This window comes from Amia ocellicauda, chromosome 6 (assembly GCF_036373705.1).
Source record: "Amia ocellicauda isolate fAmiCal2 chromosome 6, fAmiCal2.hap1, whole genome shotgun sequence".
Lineage (NCBI taxonomy): Eukaryota > Metazoa > Chordata > Actinopteri > Amiiformes > Amiidae > Amia > Amia ocellicauda.
This window is the reverse complement of record NC_089855.1, coordinates 14,670,366-14,690,115: the sequence shown is the minus strand read 5'-3', so window position 1 is coordinate 14,690,115 and position 19,750 is coordinate 14,670,366. Positions and strand designations below refer to the sequence as shown.

The 19,750-nt window shown below is 36.7% G+C and overlaps 3 protein-coding genes across 4 annotated transcripts in view; 2 read left to right on the top strand and 1 right to left on the bottom strand.

The window, feature by feature from the left end:
• filip1l (filamin A interacting protein 1-like) overlaps window positions 1-10,119 on the top strand; it is an 86,580-nt gene extending 76,461 nt beyond the window's left edge. Inside the window, exons 5-6 of the mRNA XM_066706227.1 lie at window positions 194-2,993; window positions 9,442-10,119. Coding sequence (XP_066562324.1) covers window positions 194-2,993; window positions 9,442-9,642 — 3,001 coding nt within the window. The 3' untranslated portion in view covers window positions 9,643-10,119. The remainder of the gene's footprint in view (window positions 1-193; window positions 2,994-9,441) is intronic.
• cmss1 (cms1 ribosomal small subunit homolog) overlaps window positions 1-11,433 on the bottom strand; it is a 103,014-nt gene extending 91,581 nt beyond the window's left edge. The window contains exon 1 of the mRNA XM_066706228.1: window positions 11,280-11,433. Coding sequence (XP_066562325.1) covers window positions 11,280-11,331 — 52 coding nt within the window. The 5' untranslated portion in view covers window positions 11,332-11,433. The remainder of the gene's footprint in view (window positions 1-11,279) is intronic.
• Window positions 11,434-13,204: 1,771 nt separating this feature from the next.
• On the top strand, window positions 13,205-17,701 carry LOC136751009 (uncharacterized). Of its 2 annotated transcripts, XM_066706224.1 has the most exons (7): window positions 13,205-13,436; window positions 13,601-13,681; window positions 14,438-14,536; window positions 14,784-14,911; window positions 15,347-15,508; window positions 15,923-16,149; window positions 16,516-17,701. In XM_066706224.1, exons 2-7 carry the CDS (start codon window positions 13,615-13,617, stop codon window positions 16,622-16,624), a joined length of 792 nt encoding a protein of 263 aa, XP_066562321.1. In that variant the 5' UTR covers window positions 13,205-13,436; window positions 13,601-13,614; the 3' UTR covers window positions 16,625-17,701. The 2 variants fall into 2 exon arrangements, with proteins under 2 accessions (XP_066562321.1, XP_066562322.1); XM_066706225.1 differs by having other exon boundaries at window positions 13,205-13,681; window positions 14,787-14,911.
• The last annotated feature ends 2,049 nt before the right edge of the window (window positions 17,702-19,750 follow it).

Here is a 19,750-nt window from a genome sequence, read left to right as displayed (position 1 = left end):
CATAACTATCTCTTGATACAGTGACACTGATGTGTAGCCTACTTTAGAAGGTACAGAGTTAATAGCATAATACAATTTTAACAGACAATCTTTCACATTTATCATAATTTTGCTTGTAAAACTAATTATAAAATCAGTTGTCTCCTACATTTCCATGAATAACTCTTTGCATTTCTTTTTGTTTCCTTTTCAGACTTAAGCTGCTGATCGACCAGGAAAAGGAATTCCAGGAACGGAAGGAAAAGGAGAACAACAAGAAAGTAAACAACCTGAAGGAAGAGCTGACAAAGCTGAAATCTTTTGCATTGCTAGTGGTCGATGAGCAGCAGCGGTTGACCGAGCAGCTCGTCCAGCAGAGCGGCAAGGTCCAGGTACTGACAGCAAGTGCGGCCCAGGCCCAGGAGAAGCTAATTACTGTCCAAGCCAGGGCAGAGGAAGAGGAACAAAAAGTATTTCGGTTGGAGGCTGACATACGTGACCAAGCCAGTCGCTTCCATCAGGAGCAGGAGGCCATGACTGCCAAGCTGACCAATGAGGACACCCACAACCGACAGCTCCGACAGAAACTAGCCACCCTAAGCAGGCAGATTGATGACCTGGAAGAAACTAATAAGACACTCCGTAAAGCAGAGGAGGAACTCCAGGACCTTAGAGACAAGATCAACCGTGGGGAGTGTGGCAACTCCAGCTTAATGGCTGAGGTGGAGGAGTTAAGGAAGAGAGTGCTGGAAATGGAGGGGAAAGACGAAGAGCTAATCAAGATGGAGGACCAGTGCAGGGACCTCAACAAGAAGTTGGACAAGGAGTCTACCCAGAGCCGGAGCCTGAAGATTGAGGTGGACAAACTGAACCGCAGGATCATGGAGCTTGAAAAGCTGGAAGATGCCTTTGGAAAGAGCAAACAGGAATGCTGCTCACTGAAGTGCAATCTGGAGAAAGAGAGGAATGTTACTAAGCATCTCTCAAATGAACTGGACACACTGAAAGTGAGAATCAGGGAGTTAGAGGCCGTTGAGAGCCAGCTGGCAAAAGCAGAGCTTACCCTGAAAGAAGACCTCACTAAGTTGAAGACACTGACAGTCATGCTGGTGGATGAAAGGAAAACCATGGCTGAGAAGCTGAAGCATACAGAGGAGAAATTGCAAAGTACTACTGACAAGCTGCAGGCTGAACAGGACAAGGTAACATCAGTGACCGAGAAGCTGATTGAGGAGAGTAAAAAGGCCTTAAAATCCAAGGCCGAGCTTGAAGAAAAGATGTACAGTGTGACCAAGGACAGGGATGAACTAAAGGCCAAACTGAAAGGAGAGGAAGAGAAGGGTGGTGACCTGCAGTCCAAGGTTAACATGATGAAGAAGAGGCTTCAATCGCTGGAGGCTGTGGAGAAAGAATTCTTGAGAAACAAAGCCAAAGAAGAGCATATCAAGGTGCCTGGAGTAACCCGCTTTCACCAGGAAGACAACAAAGTAAAGGATCTGACGCAAGAGGTAGAGAGGCTAAGGAGAAAGCTCAAGGAGATGAGGGTGGTAGAGGATGACTTGCTGAAAACTGAGGATGACTTTGAATCTCTTGAGAGAAGGTACTCTAATGAACAAGAAAGAGCAAAGTCCCTTATGGAAGAGCTAGAAATATACAGAAATGAGCTCTCTAAATACCAGCTAGCAGAGAAGGAAGAGTCTAACCAGGAGCACATTCTCTACAAGCGTCTGAAAGAAGAGGAGGCCAAATCCAGCCACTTAACCAGAGAGGTCGAAGCCCTGAAGGAAAAGATCCACGAATACATGGGGACGGAGGATTCAATATGTCGGCTGAAATCTGACCATGGCACGCTGCAGCGGAAACTAACTCAGCAGGAGAGCAAGAATAAAGAACTTGCCCGAGAAATGGAAAACCTTACCAGGGAACTGGAGAGATATCGGCGCTTTAGTAAAAGCCTGAGGCCTGGTTTAAATGGAAGAAGATTCTCAGACTTGCAGGTCTCCTCAAAGGAAGTACAGACAGACCCAGCAGATAATAAGCCTCCCGATTATAAGAGCCTAGCACCTTTAGAACGGGCTGTGGTGAACGGAAAACTGTATGAGGAAAGTGATCCTGAGGACGACCCAAATTACAGCGATGAACAGCCAATCAACAAAAGCAATCCTTCCCTCATCAACAATGTTAACAACCATAACAACAGGAGATCAAGAGTCCCATTCACCAAAAGCAAGGAAAGCCAGCATCCTCTCAATGGTAAAGTGCTAAGCCGCCAAAATGGGAATCCTGTGCAGCAAGGGGATGTGGTGCTGACTCACACCCCAGGACAGCCCCTGCATATCAAAGTGACACCTGACCATGGGCAAAATATGGCCATGCTGGAGATAACAAGCCCAACCTCAGAGAACACCCACTCTTTCACCAGCACCGCAGTAATCCCCAATTGTGGGGGTGTTCCAAAACAAAGAATTACCATCATCCAGAATGCCTCCATCTCTCCAACCACAAAATCCAAAGGCTCCCCCTCTTCTGAAGGATTTTGCACCCCTGACAGAGCCATGTCACCCCTCACCATGGCTACCTACTCCCGAGCCATGACCCCAGACTCATCTGGATCCATAACTCCTGACAGGGCCATGTCACCCATCCACATAGTGGCCGTGACCACCAGCTCCCCAGATCGATCTCTCACCACAGAGCCAGTGGAGCTCAGCGGGAATCACACAGTTTTCCGTGTGACCCCAGAAAGGCAAAATAGCTGGCAGCTGCAGAGATCCAACAGCACTGGGCCCAGTGTCATCACCACTGAGGATAACAAAATCCATATCCACTTAGGGAACCCCTATATTCAGGCCATTAACAGTACATCGCGGCCCATGAGTCCTTGCTTTTCCCCAGGGCAGGAAAACAGAACTCCAGTTTTAATGAACGGCACTCCTATTAAGGCCAGCAAAATCACCAGTAGCATCACAATTACACCGGCCACTTCCCCAATCCCAAGGCCTTCGCAAATTACAGTAAGTAACGTCTATGATTGACTCCCCCATGATACCAACAAAGCAACCAATTCAACCCACCCAACCTCAACCCATCAATATGCAACCCTGATTTCCTTTCCCTCCATCCATCTGACCATCCCTTCAAGAATCCTGTTGAAGCACTTGTTTGTTTGGTGTTTTGTTTAGGTTTTTTTTTTTTTTTTGGACATGTTTCTGCATGAACTATAATTGAACAAGAAAAACAAAATCTAAGAAAAGCCTACAAAAGTACTAGCAATAATTGTTTATTTTTACCTTGAGTGATTAATCACGTGTGCACTTACTGTATATGCTCAAAAATGAATGATATGTAACAAGACTATTCAGCGATGTACTGTTTTAATTCTGTTGTATTTCATATAGCACAGACATGCATTTTGTTAAGGGAAATCTTTTTTCTAACAATTAAAATAAGTAAATGTTGGTTTATGTTTTATTTTTTTCTTTATTTTTTCTTTATTTTGTGTTATGCCTTTAATGAATGAATACACAATATCTGATCTCAGTTTTAAAAGGACAATATTATAAAGATCCTTCTTTTTAAACAAAACATATTCATTTATGTTTAGGTTTGTTTGTTTGTTCACTCTTTTCTTGAGTCATTCTAACATTCAACTAACTAGAAAACACAAAAACACAGTATGAGCATGGTGCTGGCATTATAAGAAACGTGCAAAAAAAAAAAAAAACACTGTCAATGAAAATTTTGGAAAATCTTCATAATATTAATTTACCAATAGCTAGGCTATACAGTGGACCAGACACATTTTTAATGTAATGATTAATTACAAAAAATTGGTGAAGACAATCAAAACATTTGCATTGATGACATTTTCTTATGAGAGAACGAACTGATGTAACCCTAGCATTATACCAGCACAAACACATTTGTGGTGTTTCTATTCAAATTCAGAATTCATAATTAAAAAAGAAAAAAAAGGAGAGATGTAGAAGTCCAACGTGTTTGTGAGCTGAATTTACATACTGTAGGGTGATGTCATGGTTTCTCCAACTACCCAAATTACATAAACATAGGGACTGGGAAAGGGTGGAGTCACTAACAATTATAGTCTCCTTGAAAGTACCCTTGCAGCAAACACAGATTATAGTTATACTTCAAATCACAAAGCCCTGCCATTTAAAATTGAGAATCCCAGACACATAATAAAATGATGGACAGATAACACCACTGTGACAGAAAAACATCCACCAAACAATGGAGCAGACATGAAAATACCAATATCTTGTAGCCTAGCCTTGGGCATCATTAATTACATATGTGTAGTGGAAAAGCTAGGCATTTCAGCTATTTTTATGGTATGACACTATCTATAACAAGGAATTCAATGTCAAGGAATAAACAGCTGACATTTTCCTAATGCCGAGTTATAACTGTGAATCACCATTGTGCAAATATCATCATAATACATAGCCTACTGACCAATGATGTTTCTGTCTGACAGTCAAGCAGTAATGTGATAGTTTAAAAAATAAAAATAATTAAGACAAAAAAAAGGAAAAAAAATAAAAAAAATTATATATATATATATATATTGCAGAGGGCCTACGGCTATATCTTTCTTAGAAAACCTACTAAGTCAACATCAATAAATATAAAATAAAATTATATTAACAGTAATAAAATGTGGAATTGATGTATAGAATATTGAAACTAGTACACCTCATACATAGAATAATAAGGCAAAATAATGCAAAGATAAGGCAATCTCTAGAAGATTTTAACCTAGAATATATTGAGTGATTTCTAAAAGCCTAATTTTAAAAATCATAGTTTTTAAGTTACTAGTACTAATACAAAGTACAGTACTCATATTCAAATGCATATCTTAACAATAATAATACTTTGACATGTTTTTGAGAGGATTTATTTTGTTTGATTTACTCGGAAAATCTAAGTCAAGCAATGCACATTTTAAATTGTAAGTATTCACAAATTAAAATATCTTTATAGATAGGGCATATATACTGCCATGTACAAACCATTCTGGGCAAATTATCAAAAGCCATGGCAATATATATATAACAAACCACAGCTATATAATTCAAATTGTAGCCTATGCCTACATTAGCACTCTGAAAGCATTAATGTACGTGACACTTTCTGACTTCCTTGAGTTTTTTCCTAATTTTAATTTAAAATATTTATTTAGATTTCATGTTGCCATTGCACCTTGCCTGCATTCTGTAACTGCAAATGATTTATCAATATGCAAATCTGTCTCTCTCAAAGCATACATTGTTAAGCAGAGAGCCTGAGTCAGTACAACATGCTTGCCTTCATTGCACATCTGAAGAGAACATGCTGTCAGACAGTAGTGGTGGTGGTGGTGGGGGGGCAGGGGGCGGGGGGGTTACTGCTATAAGACCTTTAAGAGACCTACATCAGTGAACTAAGAAACATATATTAAGAAATTATACCACATACAATAAAATTGCATCATGAATAGACATAAAAGTCCATATTTCTGTTCTAAAATGCGAAGAAAGCCAACAAGACTACATAATGCTCAATTCATCTTCTACGTTGGTACTCTCACAATAGAATTCCTCAACATCGGTTACAACAGTTTCAAACAAAACATGATCCAAAATACCATTAGACCTAGACTGATTTGCATAGTCCTCACATTGAGCATGGATGAACATTACTCTGCTTCCCAACAGTTTTGTGTCAATGTATGTTCAGTTGTTTATGCAATGCAACTATTAGTAAATCAAGAATAGCTCCTGACTGAAAAGAAACAAGTAGGGCTGCATTATGTTAATGTTACAATATGCTATAAAATGCATTATTGATTAAGAATGGAAGCCCACTGTAAAACAGTAATGAGTGTCAGAGCATACTGCACTGTATGTAAAAAGCAACTGGAAAGTATCAACTACTAACAGCATCTAATTGCACTTTCTAAAAACCTTTTTAAAGACATTACATCATTTTGTTTTCCTTACTTAACTGTAATTTCACAGCTAATAAATGATATGCCTTAACCTTGTTTAAAATTTTATAGGTAAATCATAGTGTAATAAACACAAAAATGCAGTTTTGTAGCTCAGTTAGTCGTTATAACAAGGAAAGCGAATGAGGAGAAATCAACCAATACAAGTGTAGAGGAATGCAAAAAGATTAAAACAATACTATTCAGATGCAGAGTTTAAGTGTTCACACCTCAAACTGTGAAACGCCTGTTACAGGCCAGACAGTACAGAATGAGGCATCAGTAACCAGTTAATTGTCTTGACTACTTTAAAACTGTCTTTTGTTTTTTAATAAAGACTGAAAGATATTTGTACCAAGCACTTGATAACAGGGCAAGTGTGATTCAATTTAAGCTTTCCAACAGTCTGAGAAATCGTACAGCTGGCTTTATAACATCAACCATAAAAGGAGTGAAAAACAGCTGCATTTACTTCACTCAGGCTTGTGAAATGGTACACATATATAGTCAATTAAAAAAAAGTCTGACTCAATATCAATATAAAGAGTTGGCTATACAAACCGTTAAATCGATTCAAGCTGGAATCTGTGCAGCTTGGAAATTAGACCCCTCTCCCTTATAACCACCATGAAGAACACATGGAAATTGGGCAGACTAAGGTGCCATTTCTTCCCAGTAACTGTAAAACTAGTTAAAGAATTGTTTCCACCTGCCACTGAAAGTGAAATGAAGTGACATGGTACTGCCATTAATGATTTCAGTGAACCAGCAAAAAGTGAGAAATGTTATTGCATTATACTTTTATAATTATAACATGAACATTAACATGTATAATCCCAGGATAAAATTTCTAAAATATTTTGACCTTAATACAGTATAGCATTTTTATAGTTATCTTAATTGGGTGTAGTTTTAGTGTTGGCTAGTTATTAGGGCTTTAAACAGTGTAGTGTCCAGTCAGTTTCAGACTTTAGAGTTCAGGCTAAGTTATAACATAAATCTAACTAAAGATATACATTATTAACATTATTTTTATTTCATTTACTTGGCAATGAAAAGTTTCAATTAAGATTAGTATTGTTTTAAGTAATTTTGCTACATTTTACACTAAACATGCATTTTGTGACGAAATTAATCTTAATCTTTTATAAAAACACCACATTTTCTCTTTTAAAAAGGCCTGGACATTGTAAGTAACAGATGTAAAAGACATTCACACACCAAATGGATACAGGCTGATTTTCAACAAAGCCTTCATATTCTGAATGAAAGATGATATCAAGTCTTGCTCTGAAACAGTATCTGTGACGTCCTGGTGTTCGCTGATCCAGACCCAAACAACAACTGTGTTTGGTTTCCTTGGCTACAACAGAGCCAGTACAGCAGAACACACTGGCTCGTCCTGGCAAGAGTAGCATAGTCTCAGAAGGACATTAAAACTGCACTACTCCCGAGACACGGTTCTAGCAAAGGAAAACTGTGGTCTTCTTTTCATGGCAGTGTTTTTCTCAAAGCTGACCATTGTACACAAATAAGAACAGTAATTCAAAGTAATGGTTACTCCATACTCTAAATACAATTTGGCATTCAAGGGGACTAACCGAACTGCAGGTAGACAGGGGTTAAAAACCCATCCAAAATAAGTCAGCTTTCATAACCAATCACTCAATTGTACCCTCCTGAGCATCAGAAAAGTGCATATTGACATCTATTTTCCTGTGGTTTCCCTTCTGGAACCAATGCAGACATCCGTAAATTAACTGTTTATCTGACAGAACAACCAATATGCCATTTTAGAAGAATGTGCAATTGAGTACCACCACATCCTACACTGTTAAAGACATAATTCTATTTATTAAAACAAACACAATTGGAGACATTCACAGTTCACAGTAGCTCACATCCTTAACATTTAAAGCTGGAAAAGTGTAAAATAATCCCAGCAATGGGTATGTATCCTCAATGTTAACTAATGTAATAATGTATAGGCCTAACCAATTTCCAGTGTAAAAGTGGAAACAAACAGGGCATTACTGGTATTTCCTCTTTTTCTGTACAACTGTCTTTATCAATAATCTGAGAGAACAATATTATGCATGTTCTTGGGAGAAGAGGCAGCATTAAATTGCATTCTAGACAATGACAAAAGTGAAGATTTTCCAGACTGACATCACTAGCTGGCCCTGAAGAAACAAACCATGACATTAAATGTTAAGTTGATTATGCAGTAAACAATGCAATAATAAAAACCTCATGGTTGTATTTCCGATGCTCTCTTATAAATTATGCCAAACTATTCAACTCTTGTCCCTTTTTTGAAACCTAATGTGTTCTTTGTTACTCAGAAAAAACACAGACCAAACACAATATCATATGAATCAAAAAAGAATAATTGATGCCTGCATTCGAAACAATAACTATACACAGATGCCAGTGGTCCCAAAAATTCAAGTTGCATGACTCTGAGTACTGCAGGATTCAATGTTAATTTATGTTTCTAGAAACATTTTTTTTTTTTTTTCCATGATGTTCATGTTGCTGGAGCAAATATGTCATCCGGTAAACATTAAGAACAAACAAATGACTAAAACAAGAAGTTGTGGTTCATCATATTTGTAAACTTTGCTGGAAGAAATCATAACTACAGAATGACTTCTCTGGATGACAACCTATAATGCAAATTCTTAGAAATAGGATTGATACGAGAAGTCATTGCCAACTACAGGTGAAACTGTGTGATTTAACTTTGTCAGTGGATATCAACAATGTAATTCAAAGGAATCTGCAGGATATGTTGGTCAGCAGATCTCTGAACTTTCTGAGGTCATCATTCTGCATCCTCATTAAAAGAGGTTTCAATAAATGGGAAACAGGGACATCTAGTGAAAGAATATGGCAACACAACTTAACTGTCTTGGACTAGGAAATAAACTACTATCCTCTTGTGCCAACTACATTACAATTCAATAAAAAATTATAATAGCAAATAATCAAGCGGAATAATTCATTTCAAACCTAAACCTGATGTGTGTAGTGCGAAAAGTCTGACAGATACATTTATCTGTTTTCAATTCCACTGAGGAATTCTCTGAAATACAATACAGATCAGTTTTCCATCAAACCAATTCCTAACACAGAGGATAGACCTAATACAAGTTTTGTATGTTGTGGTGAAAGCCCATAATTAAGAATTAATAACAATGATGGGAAATTAAGGAATAGATAATACAGCACAAAGCAGGTCCTTCAATGCAATCAAACAAATTAATCAATCCACATATATATGGTTTTCAGTTTTTGTCACCAACAAAACCATTACAGTTTTTCTATACAAAGATTTTCCACTTCATGGAAGACCTTTAGATGGTGTTCTACTGAAAAACTGTAGCATTTCTAACTTACTCAACATTTTCTAGCACATTTGGCAGTTCATTTCTTATTTAATCCACCTGTGTCTGTTTTCTTTACAGATCCCTGTAGAAACAGTCCGAAGACCAGGCCCGACCAGAATCCCTAAACCGAAAGCTTATAGTGGAACTAAATTGACGAGCAGCACTGTCAACAATGTAGGCCCATGTAAAACCCCACCTCAGAGCCTTCTTAAGCCAGCGAAAGAACCCACTATGAAAAATGGACCATATACAAATATGGCAAACCGTTCAGCCCTTTGACATGGCATGCCCTCCCTACGACGGAAAAATCAAATGCTTCCTAAAAAAATCCATAAAAAGTTATTTTTGACAAGTTATTATAAAATGTTACAATGGTGCTCCTTTCCATCCCACACAGGTTGCTTCAAGCAGATATTTCTCTCAATGGTCATGCATAAAGATATCATGGCTTAGTAGTTTAAATGTTATATTATTATAAGGGTTATTGTGTAATATACAGAATGTAGCACAAAACCTAGGCCACAATGTAACTGGCATAAGGGTACATGTTTTTAAGTGCTTTCAATCCCAAAAGCTTTGCAGTTCAATAAAACACTAAGTTTTTAAAAGAATATTAAAAAAATAAAAATAAAGATTAATGTTTCCAAAGACTATTGCTAAATTCAGCTCTAGGTTTAAGTCTTTAAATGTTATCTGCCTGCAACATAGTGTCTCCTATATAATATTTAGAAAATAATATTTTTCACTGTTGTAACAAATTCATTAAAAACAACCTGTATCATATTAAATATGTATTTTAATGTAAACATGCGTATTGTTGTTTTTGACTTTTTCTTTTCCAGATTCTTCAAAGAAAATGTCCTTTTCAACCCAGATTTATACCAATTATACAATTTACCTGTTAGACCTTTGTTAATGTAAACTCTAATGAGGGGGACATATTTTCCAGTATAAAGGTCTTTCATTATGTGGTATAGTGCAACCCCCTGTGTCTGGAAACGATAGGAATTGGATGATATTGAAATGATTCATTATTGAAACAAGTAAATGAATGATAACATGTTTCTTGAATGGTTTTGTGGCCATAAAAAGCCCTTAATATAACGTAATGGTACACCAGTACTCTTTCCGCAATACACTGGTTTAAAATAAATTACTATATTAGAATCAGTGTAGTTTGTAGATATGTTTTGGAGGTATCAAGAATTTATAGAGTGCAGGCAAATAGCTTAGATAGCCTTTTCCTTCTGTTTTTATAGAGATTTGGTAGAAGGGATACAAAACCATCCAAAATGACATATTCCTTAGGGTCTTGTGAATTCTGCAAGATTTTAACACCTAACTTTACACATTAGGCATGTAATGGGTATGAATTGCTTTTTCACAATATTGCCACACAATATTAAGCACTGAACATGTTTGATAAAATAATTAAATTGAACTCACTATACTTCATAGATTGGTATTTTATTTATTTATTTTCTCAATATGTTGCTGTCAATAATATCTTGCTATGAGGAGGGGGGGGTGGAGACTGTGAAGGACTACAAGCAACTAACTTTCCTTAACAACAGTTGCAAGACTACAAGTACCAGAATGCGTTGCGGTTTGAGACACAAACACATGTGCAGCACACTAAAACGTTTTACCTTGTAAATAGGTAATTATTGGCTATCATAATTGCTGTATGGTACAGCCCACGCTAGTAGAAGAATATAAAGCCTAAGCTGTTAAATGAAATGGTATTAAGGCAATAATGTTATCTCACAATGTCTGCTCACAACCCACACAACCAAGCTATGGACAGAACAGTGTGCAGCCAGTGCTCATGAATGTTGTAGAAACTTCTTATTACAATTACAGCAAAAAAAAACACAACCAACCGGGCAAATCGGAAAATAAAAATTCACTTTTACCTGATTTATTGGCTTCTTGTTGCCACCACTCGTCACCCAGTTCGTCTCCCATTTTCAAACCAAAAGTACCGCTGGTCAAAGTGGGTAAGCTATGTTTTCACATCGGCAGATTCAAGAGAGTTACTATTGTTAAGTCAATATATTTACGTTAAATAAATGTTTAAACTATACAAAGGGGAATCTACCTCATCCATAAAGCCGAAATATTAAAATAAATTTACATATTTTAAATAAATAAAAAGCGCACGTTTTCAATACATATTGGAAAGCACAGTTGTTGAAACAACAGATTACCTGTAATGTTAAAACCAAACTGCATTATTAAAACTACTTAAACTCACATTTTAATAGTTGACGTTCTATCTGGATTTAAAAATAGAAACGTAACACGTTTTATTTCAATTAAACTAGTTATTGTTTATTTTAGTTGTTTATATATAAACAATAAAATTTAAAATATGTAGACTAGCTAATGCGGTATAGTGTACTATGATAAAAATATAAAAATTGTAATTGTGGTGTTCCATAGTAAAAACATAATGTATATGTGATATACAGTAAAGTGTAAATGTGTTAAAAATATGGTTCACACATGGTACAAATATTGTATACTAATGGTACAGCATGGTAAAAGTTTCAAGTATGTCTCTTGTTATATATATTAAATAGTTTCACTTAATTTTCTCATTATTTCCATAACAAACCATTGTCCTTTTAAATTCCAAATACACCATAATACCAACCCAACAATAATTCTACCATTCACAGGCCTTTTCTTTATATTTAATCTGTCAATCTACATTCTAATATTGACAACATTGACCGATAATCATATCACCACTTATTCCTTGTTTGCACTTCTTACCTAAATTTAAAATGTCTTCTCTTTGCCCTTTGTCGGTCTTTACTAACTTTGATTTCAATAATTCACCTTCCTTCAATTACAGTAGCCTACATCTTCTTCCAGACCTGAATTAGGCTACTCTACCACACTACTTTTTTTTTTTTTTACCAGCTACAAAGCTTAAAACACATTTAAACTTCATATTAATACCAGTGCTACCCTCACATCCTTTTTAAAATAACTCCACTCCATTTACAACTCCTATACAAAAGCACTATAAACCGATTTTTCCACACAGTGTCTTAGCATATGAGTTCAACACATATTTACGTTACTATAACATGTCTGTCACATGTCACAACTTAAGTTCAAATGTCTCCACGCTTTCCAACTTCAGAAAATGAACACAAAACTGTTCATTACCCATCCCTTAAACTTTCCACATATCTTTTCTTCCCAATATACTACATAACTCCACCACACACACAACCACACACCTTAACCTTCCCTTCTAGTACTATACTACTGCTTTGACATCCCAAACACAGTATAACCCCACTCTATATCCCTCAACTTTATTTTTCACTCTGTACCACCTTTTATAACAGCCAATTCTGGCACAAACCTTTAAAACCATAATAACCAATCTACTACCACCTTGTACATCACTTCAAAACTTCTACAATTTAAACTCTTCCTCTTCAAAACAAAGTATAAAATAGTATTCAGCATGATACACAGCCCAGATGCATCTAATGATCAAACTTGCACATCCCAAATGTGAACATCAGACACACAGACACCATCCCCATGTTTAATCTTCCCCACATGCTTAGCTACTCAATAAGGTACAAGAACCAGCACCGCCACGCAGGCGCACTCGCTCCTCGCCGGCACAGGTCTGGTTATCTACCGCCGATGATAACACAGCTGGCAATATGTAAAGCAGCAACGCGGAAGTGAACGGCGCTGTCCAATCAGTGTGGAGCAGCGCCGAGGAGTTAACCAATCAGCTTCCAGAGATCAGCGAAGCCACGCCCACGCGGCAAGTTTCTCTAGTTGATTTAAAAGTCCCGCTGAATTGAGCAAAGTGCTGTGGAAAGGGAGCTGCTTAGATGCAAAAGAGACAAACCAGGAGAAGCTTTCAATATATATATTTTTAATGGTATTTGGTGATCGCATTAAGGATAACGATGTGGAATAGCAGACCACTTTCAATCTGAACATTTATTCTAGTATTCTGTAGTCGCTGGAGATAAAGTCATTAAAGCAGTGGCTGAAAAGGCGCACTTTTTGGAAGTACTAGTAGCCAAGTAAGCTTTAATCCTGCTATTTAGGTGGGAAACGGGGAAAGCCCTACTGTGCAGTGTTTAAATATAGATTGCACAGCACGTTTGATGGTGATGCACGATTAAAAAAAGCGATTTGCCAAACAAAAGTGGTGTGTATTATTGTGATTCATTTGATCAACAAATAGGGTGAACAGGAAGCATGGCAACGTCTTGTCAGGAACGACGAGTGCTGGTGGAAATCCCTGCTCCTCAGCCCAAAATTTCAGGTAAGAAAAAAATATATGTATTTCTTTTGCAGGACACAGATGTGTTTTGTAAAGAAGGTTAAGCGCTTGAATTTCCCTCCTTTCAGCTCGGGTTTGGGGGGAGGGGTGTAGGGCCATTGCATAATTGCAGTTTACTTTTATTTTCTTCCAGTTCTTAAGTAAAGCATATTCAATGTGTCATTTCAGTAAGTGTTCCCCTGTATTTCCAGGTTATGCTGGACACATACAGCACATGGTCTGCGATAAGTTAATTAATGCAGGTCTTGGCGGGTAGGGCCTGTGATCAGATGAGTTTTCCCACCAAACGGAGTCGGCACAAACCTTTGTATACTTTGTTTTATGTTATATATGTGGCAGAACAGTTCACACGAATAGATGCATGTTAAATGAAGTATTTTTTGTATTGTTTAATTATTTGATAGCCTGCTGTAGTCCATGGTAGAAAGCTTGTCGGCAAAATGCTACGTTACATCGTCATTAAGTATTTTTAAAAGGTCGGTTTACTTAGACCATAATGATGCATACGCTGGAATTATAGAACCAACAATTAAATATCAATGTAATGTATTAAATGCCAGATATACTTCCTATGAGTTAGGCCGACATGATATCACATTGTATGAATCATTTCATTTTTTCTCTTACAATTGCATCTATAAATTAATGAATGAATGTATACGATAATATAATTACCCCCAACCCATGGGGGTAGGTATCATATGTTGCATTCAGTTATTTATCTGCTTCCCCCCCCAGCTCACATAAGGAGGTCCTACTTTGATGCCTTGAACTACAGGGTGGGCCCATCACCCTACCCCAGAAATAATATAACCAACCAAGAACAGGATGAGTTGGGTAAGTGAATATAACCATTTCATCAAATTGAGTTTACTATAACTATACTAGGCTTTAAAAAGTACTTAATTTGCACTACTTAATGTTTCATTACATGGAATATACCTGTTAGAAAATGAAACCTATACAGTCAATGTGGTTAAAACAATAAATTAGTTTCAGATCATGCCTTAATTACTGCTGTCTTATCACTAAACACACACTGCAACCTTGGCGTACAGATCCTAACATTTTCTTCTCTTGGCAGCAGTGGAGCCCTCCACGAAAAAGCAGCGACTGAACCAGAAGAAGGGTGTTGGCTTGGAGCTTCACCTCATGGCCCTTTCCCAACAACAGCTCGTAGACCTCGTCAGTTCCTTGATGTTCCTGGAAGAGGTGGGCATACTGGTGTGATCCGAACCATGGTAGAGGCAGAGGGCATTTGAATGGCCAAAGTTTTTTTTCTGGATCTATCTTGCCATCTATAGAAATATGTAAAGCTGTGAGGCATGGCAAATATCCTCGAACTGGTGTTGTAGTGATCCCAGTTTAACAGGATGCAACATGACTTGGGGAATTCTGTATTTTGTACTCTTTGAGATGATCTTCAAACATATTTAAAATGTATTTATAGCATAGCTTGCTACAGAGCATCAACTGATGCACAAGAAGCCTGAAAGGCCATAATGTCATTTATGTTTCTTAACCTTTCTTTTAAGGCGGTGCTGGAACACAACTTTAATTCTGAACCATTTGAAAATTTCAGAAGTTTGTTTTGATTTAGTCATTCCAGGGTTTTAATGCATATATTTTTGCATGTTCTTCACACAGGAGAAAAACACTAAAGTTCTCTGTCCTGACCTGAAACTCTTACAAGAGCATCTGCAGTGTAAAAAAGCCAACGTGTATCGATCCATCCCTTACTCGCGACTGGGGTCCAACCGAGATGCACACTGCTACAGGAAGGCCTATCCTCACCTTCTGGCTTTCAAGGTTAGTCATTTTTGTTTTTGTTTTGAAGGGAAAGAAGTGCAGTTATCGGGGTATCTAAAATGTGGCAGGGAGATTTCAGGAATGAAAACTAATACCGAGATGAATCTCTATTCCTCTTTAGGACTTTAATTCATACTGCCATGCACTTAGGCTTTTGGTGCTCTTGTAATATAGTGAAAGTGAGTTGGTCTTTGTTTTATTTTTTGTTTGTTTTTTGTATCCTGACAAATACTTTATGTAAATAAGGCTACACTAAGCCAGGACAGTAATTCAGTAACTTTGTGTCCATTGCTATAACATTTGCTGTGTTTTCAAACTTCGGAACATAATATTCAGGAGTGGCAGGAGTCCTTACAGTAAATAAGCAAATGTGTAAATCTCTTGTGAATCAGTGATGTTATTTTATGTCTTTAGCAAGCTTGTGTGGAAGGAGGCAAGTTGCTGCTCAAGTGTAAGCAGTGGGACGCAGCCCTGGAGTTCGGGCTGAGCGCGTGGAGGTACACCAGCGAGTTGCCGCAGTGGGACACCAGCAGCCACAACATGCTGAGAGCGCAGTGCTTCAGCACATTGGCAACACACTGCATCACAGCTTTGCAACAGAGCTGCATTGGGATGGCCAAGTGCCTGGAGCTGAAAAGAAGGTAGGGGCGAGCCACTCGTTTGTAGGGTGAACATTTGCATTATTTTTGTGATTCATGCAAATGTTCCTACAATCAAACTAACTACTGTGATTGTTCTATAGATTTCAATGTCTGACATGGACTTTATTGTAGAAAGCAGGTTCCAGGTTATCCTGCAAATCACTGTTTTTGCACCTAGAAAGATAAGATCAGGATACAATAGAGCCTGGTTTCCTATTCGCAGTTAACTTGGTTCTTGCTACCTTAAATAGAGGGTGTTTTTTGTAAAAGCAAAAAAGTTTATCTGTCACAGAATATAATGTAATTACAATAAATGTGGGAAATATATTGATTACTGCTTTTCAATCAATTTATCTTTATTTGTAGGTTTAAAATTTCATGGACACAGTGCAAAGAGATCACACCATGTATTGAGGAACTGGAGAGAATGATTGACAATCTGCAGAGCAGCACGCCTGACTCCACTGGGTTTTGATATATATATATATTTTTTTTTTCCAAGATGTGTATATAAACCCGTGTTGTGCTAAAGGGAGACTTCAGTACCCATGCACAATGCACAATTCCTTTAAAAATATATATACTATTTAAAAGAAGGGGAAATCATACAAGTTTTGACTTAAAGGCAATATCCCAATTTACTAAAGTTGTCGATGGTGTGAACCCCGGGGGAGGGGAGCGAGCACATAACATTACGCATATTTAAGCTAATTTTGGGCAGAAATTCCACTTCTGTTAATCTTTTTATATAAATATTTCTGGAGAAACTATTTTTTATTTATTTAATGTTCTCTCAGACTTAAATGAAATGCATTTCAGGTACTATTTATTCAGTGGTCATTAAGGAGATGCATCTTTGGTACGAATTTCTATTTAATGAGTTGCATCAAAAATGTAGCCAGAAATTAATATTCTCAGCCTGTAGATTTAAATCTCTTGTGTGTCTGATTTTTCATATCGGTGTCTGCAAGCTAAGGGGCATTGATCAGTGTGGAGAAATAGGTGGCTGGTTAAATTATCCACTGATCTGGATTTGACCTCAGCAGTTTAAAAAAAAAAAAAAGGTTTAAGGCTAATTTAAAACTAAATTGCATGGGTTATCTTGGTTTCCTCAACCACCTTTTTTTTCCTCTTTCTGTCTGACTCTCTGGATTTATACTTGAGCCCTTTTCAATGTTCCCTTTGAAAGATTGCACATGGTTTCTGAGAAACTTGAATTTTATTTAAGGAATAACAATCCTGTTTTATGATGCCATTCAAAGTACCTTGGTTAGGTGCTGTGCTTGTGTTTGGATTCCTCTGAAAAATTAATTGGCCAACAGATCAGTTTTCCCATTACAGTGCATTTCATTGTAAGGACTTGAAACAACCCTACAGCTCATCATGCTGTCAACAAGGAACCAGACTAAGGCTGTTTGGCATCAAATTCACTTCATTTGAATAAGCCTATTGTAACATCCTCTGAATACCTAAAAGAACACTGATCTGGATGTGTGAAACCAGATGATAGTGCATTTGTTATGTATAAATAAAGATATTTGCAGAACGGTAATTGTTGTTTCTCAGTGTCAAAAAAACAACCGTACGGTTATAATTAAGGGAGTACTAGCTATAAATCGCCCTACATTTTGTTAAATAGCCTTCTATTTGTGTACTCTATTAGCATTCCATTACATTTTTATAAATATCTGTGACAACAGGCCCAAGTTTTATGTGTCATATATTCACAATTAAAATGTTGCATTAAGCACAATTTGAAATAAATGGCTTCTGAAAGCTCTTAAATCCTCACAAATCATTAGCCATTTAACTGTGCTAATGAGTTCCAGCTGTATGGTGGGAGAATAAAGATGAGCATTGACTAAGCAGAGTTGGGAGCTGATGTAAACATTAAGGGAGAGACTGAGCACTCGGGTATGCCCATTTATTATGGGCTTGTCTGATTGATCTGGTTGAGTGTTTAATTGAATATCATTCACATTAATTCTTCAGAAGATGTATTTATATATATATATTTCACTATAGTTTATAAATGCTAATGCATTTATAGGCATACATCTTGTTTTTCTGTCATCTGTAAAGGCATAAATTCCTTTGTGGAATCGAATAACGGATTAAAATGCACAGGGTTATAATTCCATATGGTTCATTTTTATAAATATGTGTTTAGATATTTGGGAATGTTTGAATGCTTTGGTCAATCATTCAGACTTTTCTACATTAACTGATAACATTAAACAATGTGGTAGTTCACATTTTGTTAAACATATCCTGTTATAGATAAACCTCAAAGCTTGGTGTTTTAATTCTGAAAACAATAAATCAGTCTCCATCTCTGACAGTGTTTTACACACAATCCTATTGCACTTGTGAAAATAAATTGGATTGTGAATTAATGACTGTAAGCTTGTACTACTGGACTCTTTCAATTAGATGCCTAAAGGTTTATTATTTTTATTATGGTGACCTCTGCTGGTTAAATCGGTTTCAACAAAATGTTTTTGCAGTTTATGAGAGATTTACTGCAGTGTAAATTTGCCATTTTTCTACACTATACATTTCAACACTTTCTATCAGAAGACTCTTTCAAAGACTTCTTGAAGATTGTTTTTAAAACACTAGAAAATAATGAAGCATAATTATTTTTTGGTAATTATCGCCTTTGCTCCAATTTGTGTCTTATATTCCATGCTCTTGGTCTCTGCTGAACCTGAGGTGTTGAGTCTGACTTTGTCACTCCCACTTGAAATTCTGAAGTCTAATTTTCTATTAAATTAATTTTAGTTTCTGTTACATTGCTTCCTCTTGACTTGCCCAGGATGTTTGATCATTTGAACCCACTATTTGAAAGAGGTTTGTTATATACTGTTTCCATGACTCCTCTGAATACATTTTCAGATACAAAATAATCTCCACTTTTACATTTTCACAACTGAATAAGACTGATTAATACCCTTTTCAAATATTAGTTTTTGTTGCACCATTTCTTATTAGCATTTTTGTGATTGAATGTTTTGGTAAGTGTGTGTGATGTTTAGTGTTTATGAGAGATTAAGAAATATACTAAATGTTTTTAACGGCAGAATAAATTACAGTCACTTTGCTGCCTGTGTGGGATTCTTGAGATAAATGTAATGCAGTTCTCTAGCTTTATCCATACACAACTTATATGGAATTTAAAATGTGTGACAGCATTAAAAAACCTCACCAGTGTTATAAGAGTAAGGCTCTGGAAACCTGATAGAATATTCACGCATTTTTCTGAAATATGAGACCAAAAATAGTTAATGAATGTGAATACAACATAATCCACATTTTGATACATAACATTCAATTAATGAGTTCATTAATAGTTTGTTCATTATATATTCATCTGTAGCATTAAAATAAACATTTTAATCTATTGTTTTGAATGAGTTGGCTCCATCAACAGGTGGTAAAAATTACTTGTTTGATAAAGTACACTTGTGACTCATTAATCTGCAGTATAATGCAAGCTCCCTGAACAAGAAAACCACTTTAATTAGCATAATTGATTCACATATTACAGGTGTTCTTTCACAAAACCCTGAATACTGTACCCCTGTTTAATCAGAAAACA